Source organism: Prionailurus viverrinus, unplaced genomic scaffold (assembly GCF_022837055.1).
Source record: "Prionailurus viverrinus isolate Anna unplaced genomic scaffold, UM_Priviv_1.0 scaffold_35, whole genome shotgun sequence".
Taxonomy (NCBI): Eukaryota; Metazoa; Chordata; class Mammalia; order Carnivora; family Felidae; genus Prionailurus; species Prionailurus viverrinus.
The window spans coordinates 5,617,589-5,645,262 of record NW_025927605.1 but is presented as its reverse complement, the minus strand read 5'-3'; the positions used below and the strand labels follow the sequence as shown (position 1 = coordinate 5,645,262).

The 27,674-nt window shown below is 58.1% G+C and overlaps 1 protein-coding gene across 6 annotated transcripts; it reads left to right on the top strand.

Moving 5' to 3' along the window:
- The first annotated feature begins 1,295 nt into the window (after positions 1-1,295).
- MLLT6 (MLLT6, PHD finger containing) lies at positions 1,296-27,601 on the top strand. 6 transcript variants are annotated; one of them, XM_047845482.1, is made up of 22 exons: positions 1,300-1,568; positions 2,783-2,862; positions 3,329-3,383; positions 3,614-3,723; positions 4,694-4,797; positions 5,027-5,120; positions 7,429-7,587; positions 8,255-8,353; positions 10,817-11,042; positions 11,558-12,172; positions 12,616-12,803; positions 13,017-13,125; positions 14,326-14,392; positions 14,592-14,737; positions 15,255-15,452; positions 15,556-15,644; positions 16,760-17,109; positions 17,547-17,637; positions 18,655-19,005; positions 24,566-24,622; positions 25,188-25,307; positions 27,211-27,601. In XM_047845482.1, exons 1-22 carry the CDS (start codon positions 1,460-1,462, stop codon positions 27,388-27,390), a joined length of 3,597 nt encoding a protein of 1,198 aa, XP_047701438.1. In that variant the 5' UTR covers positions 1,300-1,459; the 3' UTR covers positions 27,391-27,601. The 6 variants fall into 6 exon arrangements, with proteins under 6 accessions (XP_047701433.1, XP_047701434.1, XP_047701432.1 ...); XM_047845477.1 differs by lacking the exons at positions 24,566-24,622; positions 25,188-25,307; positions 27,211-27,601 and adding an exon at positions 19,623-23,553 and having other exon boundaries at positions 1,296-1,568; positions 7,432-7,587; XM_047845478.1 differs by lacking the exons at positions 24,566-24,622; positions 25,188-25,307; positions 27,211-27,601 and adding an exon at positions 19,623-23,553 and having other exon boundaries at positions 1,296-1,568; positions 10,817-10,955.
- The last annotated feature ends 73 nt before the right edge of the window (positions 27,602-27,674 follow it).

The window sequence follows — 27,674 nt, the reverse complement described above, 5'->3', positions numbered from 1 at the left end:
CACCCCACCTCCCGCGGAGGGAGCGTGACCTTTGGTCCCTGAGGGCGTCCGTCCCCCCCTTTAGGAAGTGGGAAGGGGGATCAGATTGCGTCCCCCTGGTCCACTCCGGTGTTGGGATAAAGCCATCGGGCTGACGCCCCTCACTTCTTCCCAGACCCAATTTCAGGCTTTGATCCTTTGGGGGTGCTGTGTGTGAGTTTATGTTGTGTGCTGGTGTGTGTGCCTAGAGGTCAAGTGTAACTGTGCTGTTTGCAGGCACTTCCGTAGTCGTGGGTCTTTAACTGGCGTGGGTCTATAAGCGTGCCTGCGGGGTCGGACCTGAGGTTTGTGTCTCTGGGAGAGTCCGGTGGTGTGGCTGGATGAGGCTGGGGGTGAGTTTGTGTGTCCGTGGGTGCCTCGGTGTGCCTCTAAGGGGTCTGAGTCCCTGTGCGCGCGCGCCTGAGTCTATAAGCTGGATCGGAAGCTCCCTGAGGGCAGGAATCTATACCTGTTTTGTATGTTGTTTCACTGCTCTATCCCAGCGGCTGCACACAGTAAGCATTCAATAAATATTTGTGTAATGAACAAACGTCTGCGTGTGAAAGTGTCTACCCTCCAGAGGGGCCTCCGAGGAAAGAGCCCACGAACGGCCACCCAAAGAGCACCCCCGACACGGAAGGGCAAGCGGCCCACGTAGCTCCTGTTCCTTCTAGCGCCCCTTCCTCCGATCTCCACCTCTGAGTTTCCTCGGGGTTCAAGAGAAGAGACGAAGGCAGGGGCGGAGGGGTATGGAGAATCGGGGACCCCGGCCTGAGACGCAAGTGCAGGCACAGGGAGAGCTCAGGCGCAACAACCGACAGCCACCGAAAGAAAAAGAAAGAGGGAAAATACGCGCGGAGCGAGCTAGCGAGTGAGCGAGCGAAAAGCTCCCTACCAACCCAGGCTTTGTTCCCTGAACCTAAGACTTTACCCGGCGGCGGGCGGCGGGCGGGCCGGGAGCGAGCGAGCGGAGGCGCGCGGCCATGGCTGCCGCGGCCGGGCAGGGGGGCCGGGGGGGCGGCGCGTGAGCGGGCGGCGCGGGGCGGGCGCGGGGCGGGCGGGCGCCCGCGATGTGCCACTCGGCGCCTCCCCCGCCGGGCCCGGGCTGTGCGGCGGCCGGGCGGCCCTGGTAGCCGGGCGCGCGGCGCGGAGGGGGCGAACCCGGCGCGCGGGTCTCATTGTTGCGGGGGGGGGGGGGGCCCGTCGGGGCATGAGGGCGAGAGCACGGCGGGGGGGGCGGCCAGACAGAGCGAGCGAGGAGGAGGAGGAGGAGGACGCCGAGGAGGAGGAAGGAGGAGGCAAAGAAAAGAAGCGGCGGCGGCGGAGGAGGAGGAGGAGGGAGCGAGGAGGCGCGCGGCCCCCCGCTCCCTCCCTCCCCCCCTGACCCCCGACCCCCGCCGGCCGGCCCCCCGCCCCAGCCCCGGAGGGAGCTCATGGGAGTATGAAGGAGATGGTAGGAGGCTGCTGCGTATGTTCGGACGAGAGGGGCTGGGCCGAGAACCCGCTGGTCTACTGTGATGGGCACGCGTGCAGCGTGGCTGTCCACCAAGGTACGGGGGTGGCCCGCGGGGGGCGGCGGGACCCCGGGGGCGGCGCGAGCAGGGAGCCCCCGGCCGCGCCCTCCGGGGACCTCCTGGGGCTCGGGCGCCCCTCCCCCACCCCACCTGAAGGGAAGGGAGGCGTCAGGGGGCTCCCCCCGCCCGGTCCTGGAGGACCGGGTCAGGCATTGTTTTCTTGCCTATTGTTCCAGTCCCGCGCCCCCCACCCCAAGTTGAGGGAGTTTGGGGACAGACTAGGGGGCAGTGAGTGCACTCTCGGCGCCCCACACCGCCAGTGTCGGGGCTGCTGGGGGAATGTTTACCTGCGAGGTGTCCCCTCCCGCCCGGTTATTTTGGTCCCGGCTCCCGGAGGGAGAGGTCAAGGGGGGGTCATCCCCCCCTCCCGCTTCCGGATACTGGGAGGAGCGGAATTGGGAAGGGAGGAGAAGGGTCCCAGGGGAGAAGGGACTCCTAAAATCCTCCGGGAAGAGCTGCGGATAGGAGCGAGGTTGTGCAGGGGGCCGGGAAGAGAAGAGGGAGGTTTGGAGTTTCCCCCAACAGCACATGGTTCGGGAGTTAACTCCTTGAGGAGTCTTGCCGAGGGCGCAGGCTGGCATCTCCGGCTTGTCTGGCACAGCCAGCTGCCCCCCCCCCCCTTCCCGGGACAGCCCTTAATGCTATCGCTGCCCGCTCTTCCCGCCACTCTCCTATTGGTTACCTGCACTTGCACCTGCCCTTGGCCTTGCCTTTTGACCTGTACCTATTACAGTTACAGGCTTAAGATGAAGTCCCTGGACCCCCTACTTCCCCACCTCTTCTCTTACTGGCCCTTTAAGAAATGCCCCCCCCCCCTCCCCATAACAACAAAACGTGTTTGACTGTTGTAAATGTTGTCCCTCTGGTTTCCTCTATTCCTGATGATGAGGACTCTTCCCAGGCAGGAGTTGGGAAACAGATCCAGAAAGAGCATGGGGTAGGGAGTCTTCTAGAAGTTTAAGGTCAAGGGCTCAGACTTCTCACCCCTGCCAGGAGTGTTTGGTTGTGTGGTTGAAGGCTGGCCATGTGCTGTGGGGCATTCCTTGTGGTCCTGCTGTCTAGTGAGTGACTCCAGACAGGGGAACAACAACACCCCCCCCCCCCCACGCAACCCTTAGAGTTACCCTCTTCCCCCAGTTGCTCTGGAAAAAACCAGGGCTGACTTGGCAATTCTTCTCCGCAACCCCCAGCTTGCTATGGCATCGTCCAGGTGCCAACGGGACCCTGGTTCTGCCGGAAATGTGAATCTCAGGAGCGAGCAGCCAGGGTGGTGAGTTTGAGACTCCCTCCCCACTTCTGTACACCTGAGCGTCTCCTCCCAGTTAAACTAGGGGACGCTGAGGCTGAGGCTGGGGTGGGACTGTCACACAGGACTTCCTGTTTCCTGCACATCTATCACCAACCCAGCTCTCCCGCAGCTCATCCTTCACTCTGCGCCACCTCCTGCACTGAGCTTTTTATGTTTGTTAGTTTGCTTGAACTTTTTATTATGGAAAGTTTCCAACATGTGCAAAAGTGGAGGGAATACTACAACGAACCTCCTGTCCCCATCACTCATCTCCGACAGTTACCACTCATGGGCAACCCCGTTTCTTCCAGATCCCTACACATCCCCCGTAGACAGCTTATTTCGTCCTGGGGCCCTCTGAGTGTGTTGAGGAAGGGCCCAGCTCAGCAGATCCCCCACTCCTTTTTGGAACCCCCCTCCAAATCCCTGTGCCCCCTTGCATTGGCAGAGGTGTGAGCTGTGCCCACACAAAGACGGGGCATTGAAGAGGACTGATAATGGAGGTGAGGGGGTCCCTGAGCCCCAGAGTTCATCGGTTGAGGTCAGCAAGGCCCCCTGAGCAGGGTCTGGGAAGTCAGGAGTGGACTGCAGGGGGGAGGGGGGCAGGGTGGGGATGGAGGTTGGAGTCTGATGGGAAGGCTGTGGAGGAGGGGACTGTCCGCAGTGTGGGGTTGTGAGGGGCCAGGGTCTGAGGCTTGCCATGGCAGCTGAGGCCAGCCCCCCGCCACCCCAGGCTGGGCCCACGTGGTATGTGCCCTCTACATCCCGGAGGTGCAGTTTGCCAACGTGCTCACCATGGAGCCCATCGTGCTGCAGTACGTGCCTCACGATCGCTTCAACAAGGTCAGCCGCCCGTGCCACGCCCTGTACCAGCCCCCGCTCCGCGCCCCGGCCCACCGTCCTTGGGTCCCTCCATTTCTCTCTCTCCATCCAGTGTCCTTTGATTCTGTCCAGCCGAAAGGGGGACTCAGGAGGTGGGTAGGCACCTGCCACTGACTGGCACGTGCTTATGCTCTGGGGCTCAAAGTGAAGCAGTAGCCTCCCTTGCGGTAATACTGCACGGTCCAGTGGGTGGACCTTAGCAAGCAGTTCACTTGCTCATTGGCTGGACACGTTTTACTCAGTGCCTACTATGTGCCGAACCTGGGCTGAGGTACTCAAAACAGATGTGGTCCCTGCCCCATGGAACCCACACTTCTGTGTGGGAAGGCTGTAAATATCAATAAACAGGCAAATAAAAAAAAAAAAAACGCAGTTTGTGGTAAGTGCTGTGAAGAAAACAAACAAGGTACTGAAATAAATACCTTGTGGGGTGGGGGGGGCACTTACATCAGATAAATCATCGGCACTTACATCAGATAAATCGGTCAGGGAAAGCGACATTTAGGCTGAGGCCAGCCTTGAGGAGGATGGGGTTCCAGGTCCAGGCAGAAGGAACAACGTGCAGAGTCCCAGAGGTGGGCATAAGTGAGCAAGGCAGACATAGTCCCCGGCCTTACAGGGCTCCCCGCCCAAGGACGGTGCCATCCAATCTAGTTTCCACCGGCTACATGTGGTGATGTAAACTAATTGAAATTAAACACAATTTAAAATTCAACTCCTCAGTCACACGAGCCACCTGTCAGTTGTTCAGTAGTCTGTGTGGTTCGTGGCTACTGTGTTGGACAGCAAGGTAGGGAAAATTTCCATCATCGCAAAATCTCCCACTGGATGGCACCGACCTAGGATCACGGGGAGAGAATAGAGTGGAGGAGAAGGCCAAGGGATCCCTCAGGTAGAAGGGAGGAGGGGACAATTGCACTGTGTCCTGCAGACCTGCTACATCTGCGAGGAGCAGGGCCGGGAGAGCAAGGCAGCCTCAGGAGCCTGTATGACCTGTAACCGCCATGGATGTCGGCAAGCTTTCCACGTCACCTGGTGAGACCCCTGCCCGTCCCGCACCCCCTCCAGGGTTCTCCGGGATCCCTGGCCGGCCGCATCGACCCGCTCCGAGGTTTGCCATGGACAACTGTCTCTTTGGTGGTGATGGCGGTGATTTCGCCGGATGGTCTGGGCCTCACCCTAGCGGTGGTCCCGGAGGGTGGGAAGAAGGCGGCTGGTCTGGTCTGTGGCCACACCCTTCTCAGGCTGACCTTTTTCCGGTTAGTGCCCAAATGGCAGGCCTGCTATGCGAGGAGGAAGTGCTGGAGGTAGACAACGTCAAGTACTGCGGCTACTGCAAATACCACTTCAGCAAAATGGTGAGTCTCCTCGGCCAGGGCACGAGTGGGTCAGTCAGCCATACCCTCTAAGTCAGCTTTAGAGGGTGTGGGCTCTGGGCCAGGCCGGTGCCTGGCACTGGTAGGACAAAGGTGGAAGGAACCCAGTGTCTGCCCCGAGGAGCGTGCCACTGGATAAGGAACAGATTGAAGCCCAGCCCGAGGTGGGCGAAAGAGGGCTGAACCAGGCAGCCCGTTCCAGAAGACAAGGCTCAGACTCTGCCTGTCAGAGCCTGGGAGGTTTTAAGGAAGAGGCAGCATTTGAGCTGAGTGGAGGTGGAAGCAGTAAGAGCCGACATCCGAGGGGGTTACTGTGCCCCAGCCTCTGTCTCAGCTCTCTCCATGTGTCGTTTTATGTGGTCCTCCCCACAACCCGAAGAACTAGGTGTACCGTATCGTTCCAATTTACGGATGAGTAAACTAAGACCCACACTTAGGTTGTGCAACATCCCACAGCTAGTGTGTGGGAATCAGAACACACAGTTTGACTTGCAAGCTCCTTGGGGACCTGCCAAACAAAGACAGAAAGAAATGAGTCCTAGGGGGAGGGACTGGCATGGGCAAAGTCCTGAGATGGAAAAGAGAACTTGTGAACAGAACATAGTGCTTGGTGAGGATGAGGCAGGAGATGACCGGACGCTCAGGCAGGGCTGGAGCGGGGCCTGCTTCTGCCCTAGGCTTCAGGGGCCCAAGGAGTGGCCGGAGGAGGGGTTCTATTCCATGTTTGTGGAGAGACCTGTATGTTCCAGAAACTAGGGGGTATCCTGGCAAGGGAGGCTGCAGCCGGACTGTGAATGTAGCTTGGACCTCACCCCCAGGCCACAGGCTTGTAAGCAGGAGGGTAACATGATCAGGTTTGTTTTTTAGGAAGATTGCCCTGGCAAGCCACTGTGAAGCTGGATCCGAAGGGCTGAGGCTGGTGGCTGGGAGACAGCTGTGAGAAGGGGGGGGGGGGGGGAGGGCAGGGCTGGAGGGGGGAGGCTGGACTCTAGAATGATTTCTAGGTAGACAGGCTCACATGTGGGGGTGGCTGAGAAGGAGGATTTCAGGGTACTATGTAGGATCCTGGCTCTCAGTGCTTGGACACCTGGGAATGCTATGAACAGGGGGTGCAGTGGCCTTCTGTAGGGTTGGCATGTCCTGTTCTGGCCTCGATAGTTCCATTTCATGCCCATCACCCCGGTGTAATTATTAATAGTTCCCCCTTTTGTTTTCAAAAGTGTCCTGGTTTGGATCATAAATCATACGGTCACCTTGGTTTCAGGGTTCGATGAGGACTTAGGACAAGGTAGGGAGCTCAGTGTGGCTAATAGGAGGTGCCAAATGGGGATGTTCGGCATTGGTGGCTGTCTGTCCCCCAGGCAGGGTAGTGGTGGCAGGCCCAAGTATAGAAGGCTGGGCTGGAATCCTCAAGTGCCCAGCAGGACATGGTGGGGCAAGGTGTGATGGGGTCCGTGAAGGGGAGAGTCTAGTGCTTGGCGAGGTAGGCGCGGTACCCACCACGGGGGAGCAACCGGGTGGGACGGAGCCTGCAATTAGTCCTTGGATTTGGCAGTTGGGAGGTAGTGGGTGACCTTAGAGGAAACACCTGCAAGTCTGGCACAGGTGAAGCTGTCAGGCAGGGGGCAGTCATCAGCAGTGAAGGGAAGGAGGCGGCAGGCCCTGGCTGGGGGGAGAGGCAGCACGAGGATCATGTATCTGGGTTTTTGCTGTTGCATATGTTTACTTCCCCCTTCTTAGGGGCATCAGGTCCTTTGGGACGGAAGGAACCACTGTGTTTGGTGGAGGGGGAGGGCCAGGATCAAGAGAGAAAGAGCTGGTGGCTGGAGGGAAGTGTCTGGGCTGGTGGGGAGGAGGGGTATGGGGTTCAGGGGAGCAGGGACTCCCCGTGAGGGCCCCCCTCTGTCCTCTACCCCAGAGAAAGAGGCAGACCTGGGCCATGGCTCAGGCTGCCTGAGATGGGTCGAGAGGCACCCTGGAAAGAGGAGGGTGGAAAATAAGAGCCCCAGGTCCTCGTCCTACCTCCAGTGGTACCTTGCTGGGGCCAAGACGCCTCTAGCTCTTCTGGGCCTCGGCTGCTGAATCTGCATTGGATAAGCCAGCTTGGGAAGCGCTCGCATTTAAGGCTAGAGGATGCCTTTTGCTGAGCAGAGCATCACTGAAGATACAAGGTCCTTTTAGTGACAAGGCGGGTGGGAAGAACTGGCCCCCGGGATCATTTGACTTTCAGGAATCTTCTCCTAAGCTATCGAAAGGAGGGTTTGGCATTTCCTCTCTATTCTTTCCCCAGAAGACATCCCGGCATGCCAGCGGGGGTGGCGGAGGAGCAGGAGGCGGTGGTACAGGGGCAGGTGGCAGCGGCTTTATTGCTGGCCGGAGAAGCCGGTCAGCCTCTCCGTCCACCCAGCAGGAGAAGCACCCTTCCCACCATGAAAGGGGCCAGAAGAAGGTAAATAAATGTCTTCTTCCTCTCCCCCTCCTGCCCACACTTGCAAACACATAACTTTTTTAAGAAGCCACCACAAGGTGCCCCTGTGCCCCCTTCCTTCCTCTGAGGCCACTGAGGGCCAGCAGGAGGCTGAGAAAGTGACACAGGAGGGGCATGGAGGGTAAGATGAGGGCGTGGCTTCTCTGGGGCTCTCCGTATCTCCATGTCCTCCCCGTGACGTGACAGTGTCTCCCAAGCCCTCAACACATGGCCCTGCACGTTTGCAGACACCTCCACAGTCTAGCCGTGTGTCAGCCCAGTTTTGTATGTCCCCTCGCGCCATACATCACGGTGCACCCGGTCCCCAACCCTCTGCACGGCTCCACGCCCCAGGTGGACACCCTCACAGGTACACGCTCATGTGTGTGGTGCTCTGTGTCCCTGGCGTGATAATGGGACAGGCTATTTTTAGCAAGCAGTGAGGATGAGGGGGAGGGGCTGTTGGCTCTCAGAGCGACCTGCCTGAGCCGATCTCCTCCAGCCTAAGTCCCCCAGTCCCTCCACAGGGGGAGATGATGCCCACAAAGGCCATCCCTGAGAGGCGACCCCTCTCCTCATGCACATGTCATGTTTATCCTCCCCCAGACTGTCCCCCACAACCTGTATCTGGTCACTTCTCCCTCCCCAGAGTCGAAAGGACAAAGAACGCCTTAAACAGAAGCACAAGAAGCGGCCTGAGTCACCCCCCAGCATCCTCACCCCGCCTGTGGTCCCCACTGCTGACAAGGTACTGCTGCCCACACCCAGGAGGAACGGCCACGGTAGGGGAGGGAGGCACGCCGCGAGGGTCAGAGTGAGCCAGGGACTGTGGGCACTGCCTCAGCAGCTTCTGGTTAATGTGCCTCTACTGCCCACCCCACCCCACCCCTCTCCATTCCCCTATTCTAGCCCAGCGGGTGCCTGTGCTCCTCAGCCCCACCAACCACTGACCAACCAGGAGGGTAGGGGTGGGGTGGGGTGGGGTGGGGGGTGCTGCCCTGCCTGCTGGCTGCCAGATGTTTACATCTGCCTGTGTCCAGACAGAGCCTCAGCCCTGAGCTGTTGTCTGCGGGCACCGTACTCAAGCTGGTTCTCCAAGCTCTGGGGCCCATTTCCCCAGAGATAGGCAGAGAGGACCCCTTCGCTTTCCCCCCTCCCCCACATCAGGACCCTGCCCAGAGCCTGGCTCCCAACCGAAATCCATGGTGCATGGGGCAGGCCCATGGACAGCACCCCAAAACCCCCACTCTTCTCACCCTTCCCAGGGCTTGGTATGTCAGGCCTGTCTCCAGAAATGGGCAACATCTGGAGGAGCAACCGGCAGGCCCTACCCGAGGCTAGGGAGTCGCTAATCCAAGCCAGAGCAGCCCTTCCTTCCCCTCCTTCCAGCCACCGCCCCCCACAACCCACCACCCACAGAAGGAGCACAGGGGCCTGGAGAAAAGCTGCTTCTTCCTGTCACCACTAGGACCCACTCACCTCCACCTGCCTGAGGAGGTTGGCGGAACTCTGGGCATCTTAGCAGGAGGCTCAGGTGTCAGGTTTCCAGGGTGATGTTGTGGCAACTGTCCCTCCCGGTAACCCCCTCCCAGCCTGCTTTCCAGGGCTCACCTGGAAAAGCTTGTCATTCCTGCCCCCTGACCTTTCCCTGGGGCCTTTACGCAGGTGGAAATACGGCCAAAGATATGGGAGTTCCCAGTGGCCAGCTGTCCCCTTGGACATGTAGGAGCATTCTGCCCATCCCCCTCCACCCACCCCAGCATTTCAGCTACCCCTCCCCCTAGCCCCTCTCCTCCCTTGCTCTCAGAACCACATCTGGCTCCCTTCAGAACTCCAGCTGTTGAAAAGAACAAAGAGGAAGACAGAGACCAGGCCTCCACCCAGGGAAGGGTGGCTCTCATCGCCCTATCCATCCTTCCTCTAGCATTTGTTCATGTACTAAATACCTGGTCTCTACCAGGAGGAAACGCACCATCCCTGGCAGTAATACGAAGCCTTAACTCACTCACTCACCACATGCCATTGTCACTTCTAGAACAGGGGGATGGATGGAGTACGTGGGGATTATTAGCTCATTTCATCCTTAAAGTAATCCAATGAATTAGGTGTTTTTTTGTTTTTTTTTTAACCTTGTCCGATAAATGAAGAAGCTGAGGCACAGAGAAGTTAAGTAATTTACCTAAGAGCACACAGCTAGTAAGTAGTGGAGTCGCGATCTGAACACAGGCAGTCTTGAGGGCCTGTACTCTTAACCTACCACAGGACACTGTCTCTGCGGTATAATAATAGCAGCCACTGGCATCAGAGCCATCATCATTATTGACCCCATACTACGTATCTGGCTCTGTGCTCCTCGTGACTCTCCAAAGAGGCATAGTTGGTCTGGTAAGGACACAAGCTCAGCGAGGTTGAGAGACCGAATAACGTAACAGCAGTCGATGGTAGAGCCCACGAGGCTCATAGCCAGCTCTGCCTGACCCCAGAGCCCATGCTCCTCCAGCCACTACCCTGCTGCCCTCAGAGGGGTTGCTGGAAGCCTCGGACACAGGGACTGTGTATTTCAGAACAGTGTGGCAACTGTTGACGTGGCTGATGTGAGTGCACAGAGCTCTGGAACTAAGGGATAAGAGTGACTGGGTCCACCCCAGGGATCCAGGTGGCCCCATGGAAGAATTTCATGAACTTCCAAGTTGAATTGGGAAGGATGAGAAGTTTTCCGGGGACAGCGAAGCCAGGCTGTCCTGGCAGAGGGCTGGGCACTGCAAGCTCAGGTGGTTTAGGAGGGGCACAAGCGTGGCCAGGAATCGGGGTATCTGCTGGGGTGCAGCTCAGGGTGTGCGGGGAGGGCAGGGTGGTGACTGGAGGCCTCAAGGATGGGGCCGGGGCAGTGGTCCCTCTCCCCAGCACAGGCCCATCCAAGTCCAGCCCTCTTGGCACCACTAAGCGTTTCTTTAAAGGATGAATGATCAGATGGGCACATCAGTACAGGCTTGGGGACTATTTTCACTCTCCTCTGCCTCAGGTGAAGGATAGACCAACTCCTCTCTCCTCACACCCACTTCCCTGTTCTGGGCTCCCCACCCACAAGTCCTTTCCAAAGCAAACTTGGGCTCTCCCTGTAGAGCCTGAGCCCTGTGTTCTCCTGCCCCACTTCCGGGTTTGGGTGAGCGGGGACAGCGGGCCTTGAGCCTTCCCTCTCCTCCTTTCTCAGGTCCCCTCCTCAGCCTCCTCCTCCTCCCACCATGAGGCCAGCACTCAGGAGACCTCTGAGAGCAGCAGGGACTCGAAGGGGAAAAAGTCTTCCAGCCATAGCCTGAGTCACAAGGGGAAGAAACTGAGCAGTGGGAAAGGTGTGAGCAGTTTCACCTCCGCCTCTTCCTCCTCCTCCTCTTCCTCCTCCTCTTCCTCCTCCTCTGGGGGGCCCTTCCAGCCTGCAGGTGAGTGTGGGCATCCTGGAGGAAGCTGGGGGTGGGACAGCCTTCAGCCAGCCCAGAGCTTCTCTAGCAAGGGCCTCTGCATACTGGTTTGCATCTCATTTGCTTCTTAAATTGGTTAAAGATGGGAGATCCCCACCAAATGACTCCTCTCCAAACCGCCCCCCCACCCCGCCAGCCAGTCCCTCTCAGGTCCCACTCCTCTGCTGCCCTAACAGTATGCACTTGTTATCCCCTTGTGCCATAAGGTGGCATTTTTAAAGTGTCAACACTAATGATCTCCTATAATCTCTACAGTACAGTGAGATCAGTTAGGCAGGAGTTCTTCTCCTCTTTTATCACATGTGGGAAAGCCAGAGCTGGGGACACTCGTCCCAAGACATAGAGACAGCAGCAGAGCTGGGACAGGAACGGTGGCTTCCCCAATCCCTGCCCAGAGCTCTCTCCAGCTAGTGCCCTTGGGAGTGGGGTGGGAGGGACATGGGGCCCAGCTGTAACTCAGTTTTCCCTCTGTGCAGTCTCGTCCCTGCAGAGCTCTCCCGACTTTTCGGCATTCCCCAAGTTGGAGCAGCCAGAGGAGGACAAGTACTCCAAGCCCGCAGCCCCCACCCCTTCGGCTCCCCCCTCTCCCTCAGCCCCCGAGCCCCCCAAGGCTGATCTCTTTGAGCAGAAGGTGGTCTTCTCTGGCTTTGGGCCCATCATGCGCTTCTCCACCACCACGTCCAGCTCGGGCCGGGCCCGGGCCCCGTCCCCTGGAGACTATAAGTCTCCCCACGTGTCGGGGTCCGGGGCCTCAGCAGGCACCCACAAGCGGATGCCCACACTGAGTGCTGCCCCTGCGCCTGCTGAGGAGACCCCCGAGACAGGCCTGAAGGAGAAGAAGCACAAAGCTAGCAAGAGGAGCCGACATGGACCAGGACGTCCCAAGGGCAGCCGGAACAAGGAGGGGGCTGGGGGTCCAGCTGCTCCCTCGCTGCCCAGTGCCCAGCTGGCTGGCTTTACTGCCACTGCTGCTTCACCCTTCTCCGGAGGTTCCCTGGTCAGCTCTGGCCTGGGTGGTCTGGCTTCCCGCACCTTTGGGCCTTCAGGGAGCCTTCCCAGCCTGAGCCTGGAGTCTCCCCTGCTAGGGGCAGGTTAGTGACCCTTGGACATCTCAGGGCCCAGCCACTCTAGTGAGGGAACAGAGGCATAAACATGCAGTGAGAGGGAGATGATAGAAGCTGCTCCGAAAGACAGAGATAAAGGAGGGAAGAGATAGTCACCTCTGAGACACTCCCCCATACCCATCATCTGCAGGCTTGTCGTGAGAGAGTTTGGGGTAGACTGCCAACAGGACCTACCTAATAGAAAAGCCAGGACTCCCCCAGGTCTGGGCAGGGCAGTCTAATAAGCAGGTACATCAAGCAGACGTCACAGGCAGATGTGACATCTTTGTAGCGAGAGCATTAGACTGCTGTGTGTGGCCAGACCCAGGGGAGTGTTCTCTCTGGGGAGGGGCTGCCCCAGCCACCTGGTGGAGGAAGGGCGAGGGGGAATGGTGACTAAGCTTCCCTCTGTGTCCTCCTTCTGCCTGTAGGCATCTACACCAGTAATAAGGACCCCATCTCCCACGGCGGCAGTGGTGGAATGCTGCGAGCTGTCTGCAGCACCCCCCTCTCCTCCAGCCTGCTGGGGCCCCCAGGGACCTCGGCCCTGCCCCGCCTCAGCCGCTCCCCATTCACCAGCACCCTCCCCTCCTCCTCTGCTTCTATCTCCACCACTCAGGTGAGGCCTTACTCCTGGGCTCCTCCATCCCTAGACATGTGGGGGACAGGCTGCCTAGGACCCCAGGTCTCCATGGGAGAGATTGAGAATGTCTTCCTCTCACTGGCCCTCTCTCCTCCCCAGTACACCTCCCTGATCCCCTCCTCCCCCGACACAGTTGTGCCCTAGATCCAAGAATAACCACCAGGCTGGACTATACCTCCTTTCCCTCAGGTGTTTTCTCTGGCTGGCTCTACCTTTAGCCTTCCTTCTACCCACATCTTTGGAACCCCCATGGGTGCCGTTAACCCCCTCCTCACCCAGGCCGAGAGCAGCCACACAGGTACGTGTCTCCGATCCCATTCCCCTTTCTTCCCAAAGACCAAAGGGGCACCCGTCACCTGCATGTCACCCCAGAAAGGATGGGAGGGCTTTCTGGCTGCCCCCTCCCTCTGGCCGTTGCCCACCCTGAAAAAAAAAAAATCCACACACAGCAAACCAGGGTATACTTTCACGTTAAAATCCCCTGATGGGACGGGTAGGACCTGGCAGAATTAATTACTACTGCTCCATCTCACAGAAGAAAAAGGCTTAATGACTTGCTCAAGGCAGTTCAAGTAGAGAAGGGCAGAGCTGGAGCTCAATTCTGGTCCTGACTTCAAGCCCCGTTCTCTGGTCACTGCAGCGTAATTCCCCGCTGGCCTCTTAGTAAGTCCTTGGGATGGGCGTCTAGGGAGTCCACTAGCTGGGCAACCTGCTCTCCGGGTATTTAGGAGTTAAGGGGGAGGCTCACAAGCGCCCCTCCCTCTCCCGGGAGAGTTGTCCCAGCCCCAGAGAGCTGATTGGCACAGAGACACCACCTGGCCGGTTAGGGGGCGGAGCCTACCTCCCGGCCGCCAGTTCAGGTAAACTTTCTAAAAGGGGCCGAATCCGACTCCAGAATTAATGACCCGACAGCGCAGGGTGACTACATTTTCCAAACCGCACATTGGAATTCTGTGGCCCAACAAAAAGGTTTGGCAACCCAACTTGTGAGTTTATGAATGTGAAAAGTCGCACAAAACTATAATAGCTACAGTTATTACGGGCTTGCTGCAGGACAGCTAACACTTCACATTTATTACCTTATTGTTAATCTTCATCACAACCAATTCAGAGATTCTAGTTGCAGGCCCAAGGTCACAGAGCAAGTATCGGGCCCAAGTTCAATCCAAGACTGTGTAGACCCCGAATTTCTATAACCCTGAAAGCACCAGGGAAGAAATTGGGAGGGGGTTCCAAAAGAAGCCAGGCAGCGGCCGCCTTTGTGCCTAGAGAAAGGGGAAGAGACCAGATCCCTTGGCTGTGCCTCCCAAGGGGCCAGGTTTCTAAGCCAGGGCTACCAGCGTCTTAAGAGCTAGAGCTGCCAGTCTGGGGTTGGGGGAGATGCTGGGGGAAAGGGGTGTGCGGTAAAGTCCCAGATCCCGCACCACTTCCCAGGCGGGGACCGTGAGGCCGACGGCACCCCTTCCCCGCTGATCCCTGCTCCCCTTCTCCTTCCAAGAGCCAGACCTGGAGGACTGCAGCTTCCGGTGTCGGGGGACCTCCCCCCAGGAGAGTCTGTCTTCCATGTGAGGGAGGGGGCGGCGGCTTGGGGGAGGGGCTGGGAGCGGGGCTGGAGGGACACTGAGGGGAGGAGAGGGCGGAGAGAAGGGCGCCAGGAGAGGGTGGGGTCCAAAAGGGGACGACTGGAACCCCTGAGGGAGGAGGAGGGAGACAGGAGTGGGGACGTGAGGTAAGCCTGACCCTGGTTTTCTCTTCTGACCCCAGGTCCCCCATCAGCAGCCTCCCCGCACTCTTTGACCAGACAGCGTCTGCATCCTGCGGGGGCAGCCAATTAGACCCAGCAGCCCCCGGAACAACTAACATGGAGCAGCTGTTGGAGAAGCAGGGCGACGGCGAGGCCGGTGTCAACAGTGAGGAGGGGTGCAGCCGGGCTGGGAGACCTGCCCTAGGACCCCCAGACTCGGTCACCTTTTTCTCCGAGGTCCCCAGACCTTTTAAGATTCCGCATTTGGCCCCGCCTCGGCCTTAACTCTTGGCTACCCGGGCCTGATCTGTATTTAACCTTTGCTAGGCCCCGCACCTGGACCCGCCACCTGTGCACCCCGCCTTCGGCCCCCGCGGCCTCCTGGCCCTTACCTTCCTATGCTCCAACTTCCTCCGGCCTCCACAACCCTTATCACAGCTTCTACCCGCGAACCTCAGGCCCCGCCCCCAGTCCTCACACCTCCGGCTCCCGAGGTCCCGCCTCTCCGAGCTCACCCAAGTCTCGCCGGCAGGCGCCTTGCCTTCTCTTTTTAGGTCTCAGACCGATTTCCTCCTCCAGGCCCCGCCCTCCAGGCCCCGCCTCCGGTTCTCTCGCCCCGCCCCCAGGCCTGGCCTCCCGTTTCCAGGCCTGCGGGCTCAGGCGCTCTCACCCTCTCTCCGCAGTCGTGGAGATGCTGAAGGCACTGCACGCGCTGCAGAAGGAAAACCAGCGGCTTCAGGAACAGATTCTGAGCCTGACGGCCAAGAAGGAGCGGCTGCAGATTCTCAACGTGCAGCTCTCTGTGCCCTTCCCCGCCCTGCCTGCCGCCCTGCCTGCCGCCAACGGCCCAGTCCCTGGGCCCTATGGCCTGCCTCCCCAAGGTAAGGGGACTCCCACCCAGTCTGGGAGTAGGGGCCTCTGCCGGGCGATGCGACGTGGCCCTGATTCCAGCCCTTGACCTCCTTCCCTGCTCCCCTCCCTCAGCCGGCAGCAGCGATTCCTTAAGCACCAGCAAGAGCCCCCCGGGGAAGAACAGCCTTGGCCTGGACAACTCTCTGTCCACGTCTTCCGAGGTGGGCGCCGCGGGGAGAGGCAAGGGGGGGGGGCAGGAGGGGAAGCGCCAGGGCCTTCTGGTCTCATCTCCACCCTACAGCTATTGGAGGCTGGGCAGTGAAGTGATTGGCTGAGCAGTTGGTTGACTGATCCGTTCATTCCTTCAATAAATAATGATTATGAGGTGCCTACTTTTGATGCCAGGCACTGGCTACGCAATCAGTGAGCAAAACGGACGCAGTCCTGCTCCTGAAGGTAGACTGTAAATCCAAGAAAATGATAATCACGAACCAGGAAAGGGGCTAAAGTGGAAATAATTTGAGGGTGGTGAGGAAGAGTGGGGGTGGGGTTCTTCTGGAGTTATGAGGTGGTTAGGGAAGGCCCCTGAGAAGTATTTGCGAAGGGCTTATTACAGTGCCTCACACAAAACAATCCCTGTGTAATTGGTGGGGGTTGGGGTACCGGTCGCTATTGTTATGTGGTGGTTGCTACTGGAATCGAACTGGCTTCTTAACATACTTGCGCAATCACCATCATCATCATAGCGAATATTAATGACAGACTCCCCCTCTGAAATCACCTCCTGTGCTGAGGCTTTCAAAGCATTGGCTTGTTTAGCCCTCACAATAACCTTGTGGAGTAGGGACTGCCATCACCCCCACATTGTGAGTAAACTAACACAGAAGCCAGTGAAGCCATTGAATTGTGGACCGTAGAGTTTGAACCTGAGCCTTTCACTCCAGCCACTGCTCTCCTGCCTGCAGAGTTAACAGGGCCTGTCTAAGAATCAATGGCTTCACCCACGTGTGGGAATAACGAGATGGTACAGGTCACACATTGAACCCTGGCTCTGGTTCGCTAGATGGCCACCACCATCGTCACTGTTCATGATTAAACCAGGATTGCAAGGGGTGCTGGGCCCCCAGGAAGTGATTTGTAAACGTGATTTGTGAAGGACTCTTTGGATTCTTAGCCTTTATCCCTGGGCCTTGCTTCTCTCTCCTGGGTGGCTCTGCTGGGTGAGGTGGAGGGGGGCTGTGCTCTGTGAGAATGCTGGTGGGTGCTGGGCCGGGGGCCAGAGAGGTCATGCTGGCCCCCTGCCCCTCTGACCCCTCCCTTCCCCCTCCCTCCCCAGGACCCACACTCAGGCTGCCCCAGCCGCAGCAGCTCGTCGCTGTCCTTCCACAGCACGCCCCCACCGCTGCCCCTGCTCCAGCAGAGCCCTGCTACTCTGCCCCTGGCCCTGCCCGGGGCCCCTGCCCCGCTCCCGCCCCAGCCGCAGAACGGGCTGGGTCGGGCACCGGGGGCAGCGGGACTGGGGGCCATGCCCATGGCTGAGGGGCTGTTGGGGGGGCTGGCGGGCAGCGGGGCCCTGCCCCTCAATGGGCTCCTGGGGGGGTTGAATGGGGCTGCCGCCCCCAACCCTGCGGGCTTGAGCCAGGCTGGCGGGGCCCCCACGCTGCAGCTGCCAGGTTGTCTTAACAGGTGAGGGAGAGCTCAGCCTGGGGAAGGGAACGGGGAGGCTGGCTCTGGGAGGGACTCCCCCAAACACCCACAGTCCCCCTTAAAGGAAAAATGTTCTCCAGTCTCACAAGGTATAGAATCTAGTCACTTCTTGGTCCCAGGTACTCCCCAGATGTTAGATGTGAGTGCCCTCTGGATGGTAGCTCTCCAGGGACAAAGTCGCCGGTTTCTTTCTTGCACTCCCAATCTTGATTTCCCTTTTGGGAAAGCTCTTCCATCTGACTTGTATCCCTCCCAGGGCAGTATCTGAGCTCGCTCTGTTTCTCCTTAGCCCTCCAAAACCGCACATCCCTGCCTTTCTCCACCTGGGTCTGAGGGAGTCCGGGAACTTGGCGGGGAGGGGGGAGGCGTATGTCCCTGCCCCTTTCCATAGTGTGTGTTTTGTCCCCCTGTCTCAGCCTAACCGAGCAGCAGAGACATCTCCTGCAGCAGCAAGAGCAGCAGCTTCAGCAGCTCCAACAGCTCCTGGCCTCCCCACAGCTGACCCCGGTAATGCCCGCCCCTCCCAGCCTGCTCCAGCTCCGTGGGGAGGGCCCATGTCAGGGGCTGGGCCAGCCTGGGCCAGGCCGGCATAGAAGGAGGGAGGGCAGCCCCAGGCTGGGCCCCTGTGGGGCATGTGGGGGCAAAGGGGATGAGGGTTGCTCTCAGGCCCCTGGGCATTGCGGAAGGGGTGCTCCAGTGGCCCCAGATAACATCCTAGTGACAAGGTCTGGAGAGTGGTGGGTCCTCAGTTACTGAGCATTTCCAATCCCAGCCCCAAGGATCTTCAGGGGGATCTTCAGGGTCTGTGGCTGAGCAGGTGACACCCTCTCAACCGGAGCAGCCCCTTTTGGGTCTGTCTTACGTGCTGGGTTCTGCTAAGATTTCCTGTGGAGAAAAGGAGTTCTTCCTTTTAAAAAGGAGAGAGTTGAAAAAATAGAAAACATAATCGTTTTCCCCTAAAGAAACATTGGAAAGATACACAGGAAACCAATTCAGCTGGTTACCTATAGGGGCCCGATGGGAACAGGGGTGGGGGCAAGATCTCTTAAGGTAAACCTTGATATTTTGTTTTGGTTTTTGGAACACTGAAAATGCCTTGCCTATTTAAAGCAAAAATAAATGAGTCTTAAATGAAACAAAACAAAACAAAACAAAAGGTGGGGGGGGCTGGAATACTATTGACCTAGCTTAGTTATATCTCAACTTGGGGTCGTGCCACCCCTAGGGCATTTGTGGTTGTCATAACAACAGGAACTGATTCAGTGAGGGGGTGGGGCCAAGGATGTTAAACATTCTCCAGCACTTGGCCAGTAGTGCCCCAGTTGCCAAACACTGATGGCAGTGACTGCTTTCTGATCCAGATGGGAAGATTTGAGTCCCCAGGTAGGGAGATGGAAACAGAAACTTGACGGTCCCCCAGGTCTCCTTCCTCATAGTTCCAGGGTGATGGGATGGGGCCTGGGCCAAGCAGGGCAAGCTAGCCCTGGGGACCACTGGCCCATGAGTGGTGTGGCCCCCTTGCAGGAACACCAGACTGTTGTCTACCAGATGATCCAGCAGATCCAGCAGAAGCGGGAGCTGCAGCGGCTGCAGATGGCCGGGGGCTCCCAGCTGCCCATGGCCAGCCTGCTGGCAGGAAGCTCCACCCCGTTGCTGTCCGCGGGCACCCCTGGCCTGCTGCCCACGGCGTCTGCCCCACCTCTGCTGCCCGCCGGAGCCCTGGTGGCTCCCTCGCTTGGCAACAACACGAGTCTCATGGCTGCAGCAGCTGCGGCCGCAGCAGTAGCAGCAGCGGGCGGACCTCCAGTCCTCACTGCCCAGACCAACCCCTTCCTCAGCCTGTCGGGGGCGGACGGCAGTGGTCCCAAAGGAGGGGTGAGTAGGGGGCCCAAGGCCGTCCTCCTGTCTCCCTTCTCCGGGATGGGCAGAGGTGGAACATCAGAAGGTACATCATTAGATGTGTCATCAGAAGGAGGAAGGAAACTACCCCTAGGCCAGCAAAGTGCCCTGCCCCAGACCCCAGGGCCTGGGCTAGATCCACGATAAACTCTGAGCATGGGCTAACAGAAAAAGGACCAATTAGAAAATAGTGTTCCTCTGGGAAGACCAGTTAGAAAAGTCTGTTTCCTCTCTGAGTGGACCAGTTAGAAAAAGATGATGCTCTGGGTGGCCCATTTGGAGAAAGGTCCTCTCTTTTTCCTCTTAAGGTATACAGGCAGAGCCCAGGGTGCTGGTATTGGCTGGAACGTACCTGCTTAGCTGGGTGCCCTTGTGCAGGGCAACTTGCCCCCCCTCCCCGCTTCCCCCCCCTCCCACACACATGAACACCCACGAAATAAAGAATACGTTAGCCCAAGAGCCCAGGGCAGGGGCTTCAGCGGGGCTCCCTCACTGTACCCTACAACAGCTTCCTTGACCCAGGCAGCTGTTCTCAACTGGGTGTTAGGACCAGACACCTCCTAAACCCCCAGCCTCCCTTCCTCTCTTTCCAGACCGCTGACAAAGGAACCTCAGCCAACCAGGAAAAAGGCTAAATCCACCCAGCCCCTCCTGACCCCCAGATGGAGGGGGCAGATCTTGGCCTGAGGGGTCCTAGCCTGGAGCAGGCACCTGCACCCAGACACTGGAGAGCCTCAGCCCAGATCATGTGCCGAGGCCTGGGGAGTGTGGGGTGCTCCTGGTGCCGAGGACTGAGACGGAGAGGGATGCCCCTTCCATTGGCCCCCTCTCCCTCTGCACTGACCCCTTTGTGAGGGGCTCAGAGGGAGGACAGGCTCCAAGCCCACCTAGGAGCCCCCACTCTCAGCAAATGTTTTGAGGTCCTCCAAGAGCAAAGTGGGCCATGGCATAAGTGGGGGGTTGGTTGGACCTTCCACATAAAATGGATCAGCACTTGAGTGGGGAGAGGCGGGGAGGGATAGGCCCTGGGCCTGCCCCTGCGCGGAAATCTCTTATGAAAGGAGTAGTCCTGCTTTACCTGCAGTTTCTTCCCAACTTGGGCAGGTGGCAGAAGAGATCCCTTGGACTGTGTCTCACCGGTCCCTTGCCCCTGCGCCCCAACAAGGGTTACAAGCTGAGCTTGGAAAAGCCCACAGACTAGGGAGCTGAGGAAGGGGCAGGATGGCATCAAACTCAGCCCAGGCCTCCCCACCTCTCTGGAGCCCCCAGTGACGGGCTGGGGAAGGGCAGGGGAGGAGGCCCAGCCCCCTTTAGTGCCCTGTCCCTTGTTTGCACTATTGGATTTAGGAGTGCGGAGGGTGGGAAGATGGAGCTGCCTGACTCAGAGAGCGTGTGCCTGTGAGCCTGTGCATGTGTGTCTGCGTGCGTGTGTGTATGTGTGTGTGTGTGCTCGCGTCTGTCTGTCTGACTCCCCCTGGACCTGGGGCAGCCGAGGGCAGGGATAGGAGCAGTGCTCAGATGAGGCGGCACCAGAAGGGGGCTCCCAGCTTCTGTTTGCACCCTCCCCACCTCACCAACTTTGGTCCCTTTCTGGGGCGTGAATGGTTAACAAAACCAGAACAGTACTCCAATATTGGAGAGTAACCGGGGGCTGGGGGCTTTGAATCAGGGTAATATCCTGCCTTCCCTCCCCCAGACCCCACATGGTCTCAGTGCCCCCTCAAACCTCCCCTCTCCACCCCCCCCCCACCGCCGCTGATGGTCTGTCTTGCTTCCCTGGCACGAAGGGAGTCCCAGGGATGGGGGGATGGGGCAAAGGGGGGGGGGGTAAAGTGCCACTTCCTTTAGTGAAAACCTCCCTCCCTGAATTAGCCAGCTTGCTCCCCTGCACCCTACCCCCACCCCTGCCCCCACCAACCAGGGGAGCCTTCAGCTTGAGCTGACCTGACAACTGTCCCTTCACCCACCAGCTATTCCCCCCCTCAGGGTGTGGGGGCAATTCTCACCTTAAAGAGCCCCCACCTGCTCAGAGCCTTTGGTGGCAAAGGCTGAGTGAGGGGCCAGTAGGGCAGCCAGGAGAGAAGGGCAAGGGTGAAGCCTGTGTCTGTGTTTCAGTTGCACTGGGGTTGGAGCCAGGAGAAGGCTTTTCCAGCTTTCCCTGAAGCTCATGTCTCGTCAGTGTTTGCATGTGTGGATTTTTTTTGTGTGTGTTTCCGTTTGGGTTTTTGTTGTTGTTGGTTTTTTTTTTTTTTTTTAAATAAAGAAAAGAAGATGTGTATATTTTTGGCAACGACAGAAACGTAGTGCAGATATATTTTTGCCTGTGCTGCTCAACTGGTTTTTTTCTGATACTGAAAATAATATTAATATTCCTGTTGATAAGACTTTGTAAGATGTTAGGGAGCTGATAAAGGAGGGGGTGGGTGGGAATCCTTCAGAGGCAATTTCTTAGGCACTTGCAAGGGCTTGGGGGGAGGGGGGAAGGCAGTTGTGATGACCTCAGAAATACTCACTTTTTATTAATGCTAAATATCAATTAGGAAGAAACGATAGAATTCAGCATTTCATTCATCTTCATCTATTAAGCTCTCTAATTCCCTGCCCCCGAACCACTGAAAAGAAAAATAATCTTCAGAGGTTCTTAGAAGAGTTGCCCATTCACACTCACACCCTTGCCCAAGGCCGGCCCTCTAAGAACTGAAGTCAACTTCTGTTCTGGATGCTGAGGAAAGTAAACCCGCTCCAAGGCTGCTGGGGCAGAGAGTGAGAGGTCCCTATGATTTAGTGCACTGGAACCAAGACCTCCCCCCTCCCTCCCAGCACCCGAGAGTCTGGGGTTCTCATCTCCAAGAGTCTTTTGTTTTCCAGCTTTCCCCAGGCTGGGGTGCAGCACCAGGTAGGTTAGATTTGAAGAAGGGACCCAGGCTGGGTATGGATTGCTGTTGTCCCTCAGTTTGGGACAGAGGGGCATGAGAGAGAGAGAGTACATTTCCTTCTTCGGAGGGAGCTTTATAAGAAAGTTCTGGAGATCTTCAGGGTCCCAATGCAGGGGGAATGGCTATACTGACCTCACCCTCCTTTCCCAGCCTTGGTCCCTTTTTCCAGGACGAATTTGGATGGGGAGTGGGAAAAAGACACAGATTTGTATATCTCTACCTAGCAGAGCGAAAGGATGTGGTTTGCAGGGCGGAAATGAAGTCTGAAAATGCATGAGCAGAGCTTCGTGTGTAATCACGCTCAGTGTGGAGGTGTGAGGGCTGTGCATGCAGAACCCCTGTCCAGCTCCGAAGTCACGACTGGTGCATGAATGTCACAGCTGGAAGGGACCTGTCTTTAGGGGTGGTTTGAGCCAGTTCCTCGCTTCACAGGTGATAGCTCCAAGCCTAGGAGGGGCAGGGGCTCGGGGCAGAGCCAGGACCAGCCCTCAGGACCCAGGCCTCCTGGTCCTGGGCTCTCTTGCCCCCCACTGCACCACCTCCATGTGGCTGTCTGTCTGTCCCTGTGTGTGTGAGTGCAGGGCTGTGCCCAGGTGGGAGGGTATCTATGTAGCACTGATTGTCTTAGCTCAGAGCTGATGGATCCTTTCCATAGACAATGACACTTTAAAGATTGCTTTTTTTTTTTTTTTTTTTTTTTTAAGTTTTTCCTATTTGTGTGTGTCTTCCCCTCAGGCTCCTGGGTCTGCTGCTGCCTCCTGGTGCCCTAACCTTGAGGCCGAGAGCACCCCACCCATTCCTGTACTGAGGGCTAGGGAAGTACTCCCGGGGAAGGCCTAGACAAGTGAGGGGAGCCAGAGCCAGGGCCAGCTCTGAGAAAGGGTAACCTCCACACTTCCCTTTCCCCCCTGAGCTGGAAATGCAGACAACTTTTCAGAGGCACGGGCTCCCCTTGGCCAACTTCGAGCATCTTCCCTGGTGAGCGGTGGGCCAAAGTTAGGAGTAGGCAGCTTGCTCCCAATTTTCCTCTATATCAATGTATTTTTCCTGGGGCGAGGTGCCCAGAGGGATTAAGGTCCCTTCAGTGGGGAATGTGGAGGGGGCAGGGCACAGTACCCTGGCTCCCTCCAGTCACATCAATCTGGATTCAAAGTGTGTCCAGCTCCCGACCGCTTTGACTTGATCTACTGAAAAGTTGGGGACTGAGGGGTGCCTTCATTGTCCTTTGTTCACTTCCTCCAGCCCAACTTGGGACTCAGGTGGCAGGACTGGAGACCCAAACCCTGACTCCCAGCCCCATTTCCCTCTGTCCATCCCAGCCTGTCTCAATGTAGCAGACCCTTCCTAGGGGAGCAGGGAGGGGAAGCCAGAGTTTGCAAACCCAGGGGCTCCTTTTACATTCTTTCTAGAACCTCCTTTATATCCTCAGCCCGAAAGGCAATGCCCCCTCCTTTCACTTCCGAGCCTGGAATTGTGCATAACCCGGATCTTGTATCTTTGTATAACGGATGTTATTTGTACGAAGGGCAGTTCGTAAACAGCACTTGTTCTTTTAATAAAAGAATGTTTTACAAAAAAAAAAAAAAAATCCAAAGACCCCTGCATTGTCTGGCTTTATTGAAGGGAAAGGGAGGGGCGTGCCAACTGTGGGAGCCTCGGGAGGGAGGCGGGGGCGGGGGGGGGGGGTCGGTTCCATTTCTCTAAGCACTTAGAACGAGTAGTTCGCGCACCGGTATGCTCCAAAGACCCAAATACCTGTGCCCACCCACAGGGACGTGATGTGTACGCCTGGGCCAGGCGGGAATCTGTTGAAAAAGCAGGTTCCCTGGGTGAGGAGACGGAGCCGCTGCCTCGGCCTCCGCCAGAGAGGCCGGCTCCCGGGAGGTCCCCGCCCACACGGGGACGCCAGGAAGGCGGAGGCGAAGCTCCCCGCCGGTGGCTCCGCGCGCACGCAGCAACCGGAGCGGACGCCGGGACGGCCCCCGCCACACGCCCCCGGGGGGGCCGGGGAGGCTGCGGGGCGGGGCGGGGGGTGTGGGGGGGGAGGGCGGCCTGGCTTCCGGCGGCGGCGGGCACCGGACCGCGCAGGCCCCGGCCCCCACCCGCGCGGAGCCCCGCGGCGTCTTCCGGGCCGCGGCGGGCTGGGCCGGCCGGGAGGGCGGGAGCGAGAGGTGACCCGGGCGCGGGGCGGAGCCGGCGCGGCGCAGCGGCGGGGACCGGCATGGGTGGCGTGGGGGCGCCCCTGCGGCCCGCGGCCCGGGTGAGCACCCCGAGGCCGCGCCGCCGGCCGCCTGCCCACCCCCGCCCCTTCGCCCCTCCAGGGCCCCGCCCCGCTGTCCCGCGGCTGCGCGTCCCCGAGTCCCGCTTCGCCTGGCGCCTTGTGGCCCTCCCCCGCTGAGCGCAGGCTGGGTGCCCCCCGCACCTTCCAGCAACTCCACTTCCTGTTTTGTGACCCCTTTTTCTTACTCTCTTATTTCTGCTACCTCCCCCTTCCCCCGCCGGGTCCTGTCGTCCCTCCCAGATGACCCTTTTGGAAGTCCAACGCTTTCCACTGACTTTTTCTTTCTTTTCTTTTTGTGTGTTTCCAAACCACCGTCTAGTCATGCCTACATACCTTGCAGACGCTGAATCAGAGGCGGGGCGTCTCCTCCTGGCTGGTAAGTACCCAGTTTCCCCTTGCCTCCGCCCAAGTACCCCCAGTCCCAGAGACCCTAAAACTAGAGATCAGAGAAGGAACGAGAGAGTCAGCCCTGTTTCCCAGACTCCAACCTCAGAAAGCCCTGACTGTAGCCACCTTCCCACTGGCTCAGGGGAGGTAGGGTGACCAGAGGGCACAGGGCAGGGAGCCAGGCTTCCACGCTGGGAACAGCAGTGCCTGATAAACACAGCCCCAGGTGCAGGTGACCCTGCTTAGGCTGGCAGGATCCTGGCCCTTCCCTTCCTAGTCCCCAAGTGGGAGCCTGGAGTTGAAAGGAAGGTAGCTGGGCCCAGAAGCCAGCCGGAGCGCCTACATGGGCTTGAAGTCTCTTCCCTGTCTGGAGCTCAGAGTCCTTATGGTGTCCTGTGGGAACCTGGGGGAATGTCCTTGTGGGGTGGCATCAGATCAGCCTCTTGCAGAGGAAGCCTGCCCTAAGCCACTGGGAAACTGGACAAGTCCAAAGGCAGGAAAGTGCTTGCTGGGCATGGGGCTGACCCCAAGCCCTTCATCTTCCCTTGCCGCAGGCCCGATGGTTCCCTAAAACGCCAGCCAAGTCCGTGGTGGCCTTGAAGACACCCATTAGGGTGGAGCTGGTGGCTGGGAAAACCTACAGGTGGTGTGTGTGTGGCCGCAGCAAGCAGCAGGTGAGAGACCCCTACCCCCTGTCATTAACATATGACACCCCTGGTTGGGACAGCAGGTATCTCCTGGGAGCTCCTGCCCAAGACCTTCCTCTTCCTCCCGCCCACCCATACACACACAAAAAGGGAGGCTGGGGGTGAAAGAATGCTGTCTGGCCAGCACCACCACCCACAGCCCTGAGCTCCCTGTTCTCTGTATCCACACTTTGACACAAGGCCAGAGAAACTCAGTCTCTCTGAATTCTGAGAGGGCTCTGCCCTCTTCTGGTGCGACCCCTCGGAGGCGTGGTCTGGACTCCCCGCTCAAAGGAGAGAGGCTGGGTTGTCTTTCTCCCCCTCTCTTCCCCCTTCCAGGAAGCATCTGAGCCAAAGGTTCCCAGGCTTTGGACCCCAACATTGGGAAGACCCCCAGGTGCCCCTTGCCAGTGTCTTCTGCAAAGCCTCTAGTGATGGGGCTTCCTTGGTCGCCTTGCCTGCTCTCACCTTCCTCTCCCTTCCGCCCCAGGAGCCTTCCTTCCAGCAGGAACCTGACCCACATTCTTAGCCTCTGAGCCCCTTTCCTTCCTAAACTGAGCTCTGAACTGTGCGCCTCCAAGCGGTGTCATGTGGTGCCCCAGCCCAGGGTCCCAAGTCCTACTTTGCCACTCTCTTGACCCTGAGCGGGTCCTCGTGAGGGTGGAGCAGCTCTAGGGAATGCCAGCCATAGTGTGGCCTAGCACAGTCTGGCACTCTGCCTTCTTGGCTTTTGCCCTCTGAGACAGGTTGCTGGGTTTTATTTGTATACTTCTCTCGTCTCCTACCCTACCCTAGGTCAGGAGGCCTGCCTAACTAACTAGCAAGTCAAGGCAGGCCTCAGTTTCCATTACCCAGTCTCTGCTTGAGCAGCTTTCGGAAGGATGGGAAATATATTCCTGCAACAGGCAGCCAGTTCCCCGTGGGACATCCCCTTCCTCCCTGTAACATCCACTCCCTGTAACATGCGCCCATGTTTCCTGGAGCCGAACAAAACTGATACCCCAGTCTTAAAGCATTGTGCATGGCAGGCTGTCTCCCACACGGAGAAGTTTTTACCCATAGAATATGTGGATGGAAATGAATTTCACGAGCCGGTGGAGACCCCGAGACATTTTACTTTATTATTTTTTTAAGTTTACTTATTTTGAGAGAGAGAGAGTTGAGTGAGTGAGCACACAAGCTGGGGAGGGGCAGAGAGCGAGGGAGAGATGGAGAATCCCAAGCAAGCTCCATGCCGTGTGGGGCTCGAACTCTCGAACCTTAAGATCATGACCTGAGCCGAAACCAAGAGTTGGGACACTTAAGCGACTGAGCCACCCAAACTCCCCATCAGAGATGTTTTAGAAAAACCTATCAGTGGGGTTTTAACTGCTCAGTTAAGCATCGGACTTCAGTTCAGGTCATCATCTCACAGTTTGTGAGTTCGAGCCCTGCATCGGGGGAATTTGAGCTCCGAATTGGGTAAGTTTGAGCCCCACTTCGGGTGAGCCCAGCTTCTCTCTCTCTCTCCCCCTTTCTGCCCCCCCCTCACTTGTGCCCCATCTCTCTCTCAAAAATTAAATAAATAAATAAACCTTCAAAAATCAAAAAACCTATCAGTGCTGTTTCACCTTGAAAATTCTGCCCTTTTATCCTGGCCCTCTGGATCCCCCAGAGACTAATGCATTAAAGACTCCTACTTACCAAACGCTTCCTACAGGCAAAATGCAAAAGAACCATTATTTGTTTTACTGCCTAGGGACTGCTCTCCTATTACCTTCACACTGCAGATGAAGGGGGTAAAACTAGGGGGCCCAGGCAGTCTCATTCAGGAGCCTGAGCCCTAAACACTGTGCGCTATTCAGCCCAGCAGGTGGGGTTGCGTCTCTAACTTCTCTTTTTCCCTTACCAGCCCTTCTGTGATGGCTCCCACTTCTTCCAACGCACTGGCCTATCCCCACTCAAGTTCAAGGCCCAGGAGACCCGTGTAGTGGCCCTCTGTACCTGCAAGGCCACCCAGAAACCCCCGTACTGCGATGGCACTCACAGGAGTGAGCGGGTGCAGAAGGCAGAAGTGGGCTCCCCGCTCTGAGGGCGTGGCTCCCAGGCCTCTCACAGGTACCCCATTTGTGGGGAAAGAAACTGCTGAACCCAAGAAGGGACCACCCAGGGACCCCAGTACCCACTGCTGGCTTGTGAAGGGCTTGCTCCCAATACCTGAGGTCTCTTGGGCAGCCGGGGAACATGCCCCTGGTTCAACGCCTGCTGGTGAAAATGGCATTAAACAGAATACCCACCCAGAATGGTGCTCCTGTGGTCGCTGGCGTGAGGCGCGTGGCCTACCCCAGCTCGGGATCTTAACCTGGGATGGGGCAT